Below are 9660 nucleotides of genomic sequence, written 5' to 3' on the forward strand. Positions count from 1 at the left end.
TTTCCCCCATCTACATATATTTCTGTTGCATATGTTGTATATATATGTACCATATTTATAAGTATACCTATATTTTACAGTACATATTTGTATCTTTGTCTTTTTCGTAATGAGTATTTTAACTGTGTAAATGCTCTGTCACTAGCTTTTTAAAACTGTAGATGAAGTGCTATATCTGAAAGTCTCTTCTCCTGCCCTCTGTTAAAAATCAAAACTATTCTAAGATTAAAAAACAGACAGTTATACTTACCAGTTTCAGATAAATTTGTATTTAAAGGGTCTTACATACTACAATATTTTTGGCACATGAAAATATGTTTGTCAGACTCCAGAATTACATAACCTAAAGAGTTGGGTATGAACCTTTTGGGGTATTTTGGTTGGAAGTTGGATTCCTCCAATAAAATATTTCTTGTCTTGTAGTTAAAATATACTCGCCCTGGGCTTCCTACCTTCAGCCAGGAAGTACTACACAAATGGAAGTCAGATATCAAGAAATATCATCGCATTCAGTGCCCTAACCAGGTGGTTCTTTCTCATTCATTTTTTCAGTAAATGTTTATCAAGTTTATCAAACTTCTGTCTCAGTTACTGATTCCTTCATGACAAAGTTATCTGAACCTTAGTGGCTTAAAACATTAGTTATTTTATTTGTTCAGAATTCTGTGAGTCAGTAATTCTGTCAGGGCTCAGAGAGCCTTCTCCCGCTAAACATGGCGTCAGCTGGGATCACTCATGGGTTGTATTCAGCTGCAAGCTCAGATGGGACCTGAACGTCCAAGATAGCTTCTGTGCAGCTAATTGAGCTGGGAGCTTCGCTCTCCACGTGGCCTCTCTGTCCATGAGGTTGTAGTGGGTTACCAGCAGGGTCCATGGCAACTGACTTCTTAGAGTGTTCCAAGAACATGCAGATGGAGGCTGTAGATCTCTCAGGCCTAGCTTCAGAATTTGTTCAGCAATATTTCCATGGCATTCTATTGGTCAAAGGAATCACAGGGTTAACCCAGATTCAAAGGGAGGGTGAATAGACTCCTCTTCTTACAGGGAAGAGTGGCAGAGAATTTCCATTATTTCTTTAATCCACCACAGCTGTATATGCAGTACTTTGGGAAGGAGGATATCTACCAGAAACAGGAGACATATTTATACTGAAGAAGGCAGATTAAAAAAAAAAAAAAAAAATCCAACCATGCAATTTTCTGTTTCTCTAAAAGTCAGAGAAAAAGTATCAGGGAAGGGAATATCTTAAGCCCTTCTTTTTTTAAAAAAATACCTTTTCATGGTTTTCCTTTTTCCTTTTGTGGCTTGTGTGTGAATTTTTTTCTGTTTGGTTTGCAGTACAATTTATTGGGCTTCTTCCTCTAAATGTAGGGTTGGTCAGTGTGAACGGCTAGATTGCTAAGAGAAGGATGAGGTTTGGTATAATCTTCACATTATTTCTTCTTCTCTCTTTCAGGGTTGTGAGGCTGTCTACAGTAGTGTATCAGGCCTTAAGGCTCACCTGGGCTCTTGTACCTTGGTTTGTAACTTTCTGAATGCTTTATCTTAATGTGATCTCTCAAACAAAAGTCTGACATGGAAGAGAATTCAGTTTAGGCGAACAGCTAGTCACCCTGTTTACTGTTAAGTTCAGAGGCTTGTTTAGTTTTTTATGTCCTAAAGATTCTTGATCTGGTATTGGATGGTATTGAATGTCCTGATATGTCCAAGATATAGAAGAAGCCAACATAGCCTTAAGTCTTATCAATTAAAAAAGTTGGAGGAAAAGTATTATTATTAGTTTTGAGTCTATATCAGGGAGGTGACTTTTTCTACCTGAGCCTGTCCTGCCCTGGACCTGCCCTGTTTATTGGGCCTTAAAATTTCTAGAATCAGTTTACATGTGCTTATCTGGATGATGAAGATCCTCTAATCCCACGTGAATTATATAGCCTCTGGGGATGGGAGGTAGACGCTAGCCCTGGGTGTCAGGCAAACAGATATTCACCTCACTGCATCTTTTCTGTGTTGACCCAGGTGCCCTCTGACTCACAGACATGGGGACTGCTGCCACTTTTTAATTCCATTCAGAAATATCTCCTCACACAAAATTAGCACCATGGACACTCAGAGCTTCAGGAGGGAAGAGAAATCTCAGTTCAAAGCAGCAAGGGAGTGTAGGCATCCAACCCAGATCTGGCCACAAGTGCTTAGGAGTTTGTCATCATGATCTTAGTTTCTGAGTCCTTAAACTAGGCATTATGGACAATACACCTCTAATTCTGGATTTGCAAGGCACTCTTTGGAGCAGTGGATTATGGTGGGAAGAATTAATTATACATTGGTGCCTCTGGTGAACTTCAGGAGTTTGATCATGTGGGAAGAGGAACCAAGAGAATCTGGAAGTGAAGTGACAGAAACTAGGGAAGATAGAAAAGGGTGATTTGTTACATAATAAAAGTAGGAATACTTTAGGTTGTGTTGAGGCGGTGGGGGTATTATGTATAGAACTATACTAGGATAGATTTCTAGTGGTAATAGTCTGCCTAAATCTGGTTTTCCCAAGTATATTGCTGTATTGGATTTTCTTCCTTCTTACCTTTGCTGAAGTAAAATCCCCTCTTTTCATCTCTAACAATCCCCACACACGGCCCAGGTACGTGTTCCTGAATTTACCAGTAATTCCCTTTTCTTTCTCTCTTGAAAACAGGGAAACTTTGTGGCTGGAAAATACAAGTGTCTTCTGTGTCAAAAAGAATTTGTGTCAGAGAGTGGTGTCAAGTATCACATCAACTCTGTCCATGCCGAGGTGAGGTCCCTGCTTTTCCCATCATGTTTTTGTAATCCCTGGAACCCATACATGTGCCCCCAAGAAAGGTGGAATTTGTGTGTTGTGTTGGGCTAGGACTGCCAAGGAAAGTAGCTTGAAAGTGGTTACTGGAGACATTGGAGTTAAAATACTTTGTAAAATTAGATGCATAATTATATTTTCTATGAAAGCATTTGTAGTCAGTATAAGTCTGAGCATCCTTGAGCTCTTCTTTTAAATTCAGTTAAATCAGGCATGTGGGCAGTAGGCTGAGTTTACACCTTTGCAATTCTTGTTTCCTAGCGTTCTCCATACTTCCGTTTTCTAGTATTCTAATTAATGTCGTGGAGCAACCTGTTTTTAAGGTTGTTTAAAATACCGCAAAGAGGGGCACCTGGGTGGCTCAGTCGGTTGGGCGACCGACTTCGGCTCAGGTCATGATTTCATGGTCCGTGAGTTGGAGGCCCTCATCGGGCTCTGTGCTGACAGCTCAGAGCCTGGAGCCTGTTTCAGATTCTGTGTCTCCCTCTCTCTCTGACCCTCCCCCGTTCATGCTCTGTCTCTCTCTGTCTCAAAAATAAATAAACGTAAAAAAAAAAAAAATACCGCAAAGAAACAACTATGAAAGACATTAATGAGACAGCTGGAGTCATTGGAATACGACTCTATTAAATAATCGTAATGAGTCGATGTTAATGTTCCCAAATGTGATCATTGTATTGTTTTGCAGGGGAATGCCCTTGTTCTTAGGTAGATATATGCTGAAATTTTTAGGGATGAAATACGCCTGAAAATAAATTGCAAATGGAAGAAGGAAGAAAGGAAAGAGAGGTTAACGATGGTAAATCTAGGGTTCATTGAACTATTATAACTTTTCTGAAGGTTTGTACATTTTGACAATTAAAAAATAAATTCTGTGTAAAAGTGTTCTAAAGTTCAGGGGTGCCTGGGTGGTTCAGTTGGTTGAGTGTCCGACTTCGGCTTAGGTCATGATCTCTCAGTCTGTGAGTTTGGGCCCCACGTCGGGCTCTGTGCTGACAGCTTAGAGCCTGGAGCCTGCTTCAGATTCTGTGTCTCCCTCTCTCTCTGCCCCTCCCCTGCTCACGCTCTCTCTCTCTTTCTATCTCTCTCTCTCTCAAAAATAAACATTTGAAAGAAAAATTTTTAAAAATGCTTTAAAGTTCAGAAAGCTGAATCTTTTTTTTCTCTTAGGGCAAGTTTTTAGTAATATAGGTGAGTAGAGAAATTGTTTCCTGTATAATTAAATACCCGTATTGCAAAAGCTAAAGGAGTAGAGTGCATTCTCTTGGAATATCTGACTGCAGAAACTATTGTTGCCTGATAAGGAAAAATAGCAAACACCTTCAGCTGTTCTCTGCCCTCACATTTAATAGTTTTTAACAATGTGGGCTGTAGTTAGTGTCATCAAATGTTGTTCTTGTTGTTTTACCAGTTTAAGCTTTGGGAGGCCCTTTCCATGTCTGAGATTTCTTCTAGAATGCAGTCCTATCTTTTTTTATAATAATAGTGTACCTTTTTATGCTTCAGGAAGTACTTAAAAGATAATTATCTCGAGGTCCCTGGGTGGCTCAGTTGGTTAAGTGCCTGATTGTTGATTTTGGCTCAGGTCATGATCTCATGGTTCCTTAGTTTGAGACCCGTGTCAGGTTCTACACTGACAGCTCAGAGCCTGAAGCCTGTTTCGGATTCTGTGTCCTCCTCTCTCTCTCTGCCTCTTCCCCGCTTGTGTACGTGCTCTCCCTCTGTCTCAAAAATAAATAAATAAACATTAAAAAAAAAAAATTATCTCCTGACAAAATCTGGCCTTTATGTAGTTAACCAGTTTTCTCCAGTTTCCTCTTAAAAAGTTGGAACCAACAAATTTCACTTAGTTTGGGACTTGTTCCCCAGGCATTTGTTCAATGATTTGTGCCTGTGTTTATGAATTATATGTGGTGGTAAAACATTTTTATTCTGTTCCTCCCTTTCTGCCTCGCATGTTCTTACACTACTTTTTTTTTTAAACAGGAATTTTCAAATACATGAAAACGGACAAAATAGTGTAATGAATAGCATTAACAGATATGAATAGCTTTAACAGATTGGCCAACAAGTTTATGGCCAATCTTGTTTTCGTTTATAACCACACCTACTTCTCTTGTTCCTTAAAGGCTTATTTTTTTTTTTAAGTTTATTTATTTTGAGAGAGAGTGTGCATGTGCACACAAGCGGGGGAGGGGCAGGGAGAGCAAGAGGGAGAGAGAAACCCAAGCAGGCTCCAAGCTGTTAAAGCAGAGCCTGACTCTTGATCCCACCATCCTTGAGATCATGACCTGAGCCAAAATCAATAGTCAGGCACTTAACTGACTGTGCCACCCAGGTGCTCCTTAAAGGCTTATTTTGAACAAATTTCACATACCCTGTCACTGTCACTGCTTCTTTCACTGTGTCTAAAATATAGGGACTTTTAAAAGTATATGACCGCAACCATCATTACACCTAAAAAAAATTAACAATGATTCTTGCATATCATTATATACCTACTTATTATTTAAATTATTTAAATTTCCCTGATTGCCTCATAATTTTTTTTCAGAGTTGGCTTGTTCAAATCAGGAGCAAAAATAAAAAAAGGTCCATATACTGTATGTTTTAATCTAGAGTGCTATCCAATAGAAATGTAATGTGAGTCATGTATGTAATTTAAAATTTTCTAGTAACCACATTTCAAAAGTATAAAGAAGAACAGGTGATATTAATGTTGATAATATATTTTATTTAATCCAGTATACTATCTTTTGAACATGTGGTCAGTAAAAAATTATTGAGATACTTTATATTTTTTCATACTAAATCTTTGAAATTTCATGTCTATTTGTTATATATTGAAAGCGTAACAGGACGCCTGAGTGGCTCAGTCGGTTGAGCGTCCAACTTCAGCTCGGGTCACGATGTCATAGTCTGTGGGTTCGAGCCCCGCGTCGGGCTCTGTGCTGACAGCTCAGAGCCTGGAGCCTGCTTCCGATTCTGTGTCTCCCTCTCTCTCTGCCCCTTCCCCACTCATGCTCTGTCTCTCTCTGTCTCAAAAATAAAAATAAAAACATTAAAAAAAAAATTTAGAAAGCGCATCTCATTTTGGATTAGTCATTTTTCAAGAGCTCATTAGCCACATGTGGCTAGCGACTATCTCATTGGACAATGCAGGTCTAGAAGTTTCCCTTTCCTCTCCCCCCACACCAAATTTATTTGTTGAAGAAACAAGGTCATATATGCACATTTTGGATTTTGTTGATTACATTCCTGTGGTGGTGGTCCTCTAGCAGAGTATTTCCTATAAACTGGTTGTTAGACCTAGAAGACTGATCAGATCACTTGATTTAGATTGAAGTCTTTCTTTCTTTCTTTCTTTCTTTCTTTCTTTCTTTCTTTCTCTCTTTCTTTTTTCCTTTCTTTCTTTTTTTCTGCAAGAATATTTCATAGTTGGAGTCCATGTTCCTTAACTCTTAATTTTTTAAACTGAGTCTTAGAGAAATTAAGTAATTTCCCCATGGTCACAGAGACAGAAACAGAGTTGAGATTTGCACCCAGGTGGTCTGGCTGCATGCAAATACTATCATGAAGTAAAAATCTCCTATGACCCAATGCTTTATATCTCATGAGAGTTTTACAAAGGAGATAGATGAGTGGGATGATGCTAAGTGATCAGACTTTGTGGATCACTTATTGAAGTACCCTAAATCATGTCTTACACAATAAATGCTTATAATGACTGCTCATGATGAATTTCTTCAGTTTCAAGTACAGAGTTCTAAGCTATGGTTCCCTATCTGTTTCCTCCTTACTGTGTTCTGCCCTAACCGTGCCTTTTAGAGATTCTTCCCACACCCATTCTTTATGTTCTCTACTGTGTATTGATTGACTGGATGATTTTTCCATTTTGCCTCTGTAGGACTGGTTCGTTGTAAACCCAACCACAACCAAAAGCTTTGAAAAGCTAATGAAGATAAAGCAGCGGCAGCAAGAAGAAGAAAAGCGGAGGCAGCAGCACAGGAGCAGAAGGTCTCTGCGAAGGCTGCAGCAGCCTGGCATCGAGCTTCCTGAGGCAGAGCTGAGTCTTAGAGTAGGGAAGGATCAGAGGAGGAGTAACGAGGAATTGCTAGTGTCGACCTCCTGTAAGGAACCGGAGCAGGAGCCAGTGCCAGCACAATTCCAGAAAGTAAAGGCCCCAAAGACTAATCATAAACGAGGAAGGAAATAGGCAGGCAGTGTGAAAGCTCCTAGGAAAGCGGACATGACGCCATTGTCACGGGGGCCTGTGCTGGGAGGACTGAGTCACGGGGGCTGAGTGAGGAGAAATGCACTCTCTCAGCTGTTTGTGTAAGGCTGTGACTTTCTCAGCTCCTTCCTCCTGTGTAAATTTCACCGTTCTCCCTATTTATTCACTTTGACCCCCCCCACCCCCTTTTTGGTAGGTTTTCCTGCTATTCCTCATTGGAGTCCTCTTGTTTTTCTCTTATCTTGCCCAAAGAGCTCCCTCTTAAGGCCAACTGTGGGCCCCTCTTGCCCTGTACAAAACTGAGAAACCTGTTTGGTTGTCCTTTTCCTTCCTGGGCTATAGAATGTTCTTGGAAGCTCCACTGATTAGTAGTCATTCCATCATCTTGCTTATAAAACAATTCCAAATTAATTTTTTAAAACCATACTGATTTACCATTTTGTATTTGTGATTTAACAATCCTAGAAGCTAGAACTGTTGTCACTCATGTAAAAAGCTTATCCTGTCTCCTTGGGAAGCAGATTTTATGGAGGCTGTTTGTTCTCTCAATATGTAAGAAAATGGATGTAGGATGAAAAAGCTAGAACCTCGCTACACTGGTTTTACTGGGAAATGTTTTGTTTATCCCAAGTAGCAGTGACTGACTAGACCCACAGGCATGAAAAGCAGCCCAAACATTAAAATGTCGCAAACATTAAGATGATTGGAAAGAAGGAAGTAGAAGAAGCAATAAATACTGCCTCATCTTTCCTGGGGCTTGAGGCCTCATTGGTTGCTATGATCAGTGCCCTCCTAAAGCTTGTTTTCTCCCCCAGTTTTATGGATTGAGAAATACCACATTGCACTTGATGTTTTGACACAGAATCCTAGTGTTCCTGGTAATGCCACTAAGACTGGCAGCCAAGGTGCACATTCCTTCTCCCCTGGACTTGACCTTACCTGTTAGTCTATGCCGTGCTAAGTCTATTCCTCCCTTTAGCCAACCTCTGTCTCTTGGAATTCTCTGAGAATATTGTCCTCTATCCTCTTTTATATGTGGAGTCCTATCCTCTTTATATCTTGAGACTTTGTCACCAGATGTAGATATTTATCTGGAGTTGGAAAGAAAAATTCCTTTTCTGTACCTCATGCCTACCTGCTAATGTCTAGTGGGCTACTTCTCTTCAAGGCTGGCTTTCTCTGGAACATTGTTTAGACCAGCTCTGTTGTTGTGTTTCCACATTCTCTTCCCCTTTTCCATAAATATTGGTCTTATATATTCTTGCCAATTTTTGTGGCATATGCCACATAAAAAGCAAGGACCCTTAACCCTGATATGGATAAACACTACCTTTTCAAATTCTGAAAGGCTGTTACTACTCTTTAACTCTGTATTTTGTGCTGCTCCACATAGCTTTAAAATGTGGGCTTTTGTGAAGACCACTTTCAAACGGGAGCATTGAAACCAGATTTGGAGACTGCCAAAATAGATAGTTGTGAAACAAGTGAAGGACATGGTATGTCCACTCTACATTTTCATTGGCAGTTGCACCCTTAAAACCCTTTCAGTAGATGAGGATTGTCAGGGAGGAGAAATGAAGAAGCTATATTAATTTCTGGTGAGTAAGACTTGGGGAATGTTGGGCAATGACAAAAGAAATAAATGACTGTCGGTTAGAATGATGTTTCCAGTTCATTGACTCCAACCTGCTATTTGACTCCTTGCTGACAAAGTGTATGGGGGTAAGAAAACAGCTGAACGTGGGAGTGGGTTTGAAATAAGTTCCAAATGCGGTGTCTTAGTAGTTCTTTAGCTCCTGAAGTCTGCTGGTTAGTGAATAAATTTGTTTGAGATTAAAGTGAATTAGTGTAGAAAACTTGTCCAGTCTCATCCAGGACCCTCGCAGGCACTTTTAAAATTTTTCCTTCCTGAGGCCAGGTCTCACTCAGCAGGAGTATCCTAATCATACTATTGAGTTTTTAAGTTTTTTAAACAAAATTCATTTGAATAACAAATTTGACAATATCAGGTATAGCCAGGTTGTGTGGAATGTGAACTCTCATGCACGGTTTGGAATTTAAATTGGTATAATTACTTTGGAAACAATTTGGCAGTATCTAGTAGAGCTGAAAATATGCCCCTAAGACTCGACAGTTTTACTCCTGGGTATATACAGAGAAAATCCTCTTGCCCAGGTGTACCAGGAGACATAAACAAGAATGATGTAGCAGAGTCTACTAACTGTCTGCCAAAATCTGCTCTCACTTTGCAGACCCCTAGGATTATAGGACAAATGGCTAAATTATGTTCCCGGCCCTCCAATCCCCTGCCCCTGTAGTGAAGGGTAGCTAACTAACTTCTCTCCAGTAGAATGTGAATGGGAGTGATGTGTGATACCTCCAGGGTAGAAGTTTTAAGAAAGGGCACCTCTGTGCTTTCTTTTCCCTTCATCGGGCCATATGAAGATAATAAAATGGCTTTAGGGGGTGGTAGAGCACAAAATGGAAAATGGTTGATGCCCTGAATCACCCCATGAAGGACTAATTGCTAGCCAGGAACATCTGAGACTATTAAAGAGAAAAAAAAAATCTGTTTTTTGAGACATTATACATGCTT

The 9660-nt window shown here is 39.9% G+C and overlaps 1 protein-coding gene across 2 annotated transcripts in view; it reads left to right on the top strand.

The window, feature by feature from the left end:
• Positions 1 to 8723, top strand: part of ZNF512 (zinc finger protein 512) — a 34286-nt gene extending 25563 nt beyond the window's left edge. For both annotated transcript variants that reach the window (XM_025927296.2, XM_086700247.1), the window contains exons 11-14: positions 424 to 525; positions 1457 to 1519; positions 2690 to 2788; positions 6738 to 8723. In XM_025927296.2, the coding sequence (XP_025783081.1) occupies positions 424 to 525; positions 1457 to 1519; positions 2690 to 2788; positions 6738 to 7046 (573 nt within the window). In that variant the 3' untranslated portion in view covers positions 7047 to 8723. The remainder of the gene's footprint in view (positions 1 to 423; positions 526 to 1456; positions 1520 to 2689; positions 2789 to 6737) is intronic.
• Positions 8724 to 9660: the final 937 nt, after the last annotated feature.

Source organism: Puma concolor, chromosome A3, assembly GCF_028749965.1.
Source record: "Puma concolor isolate L17-30 chromosome A3, mPumCon1.1.hap2, whole genome shotgun sequence".
Lineage (NCBI taxonomy): Eukaryota > Metazoa > Chordata > Mammalia > Carnivora > Felidae > Puma > Puma concolor.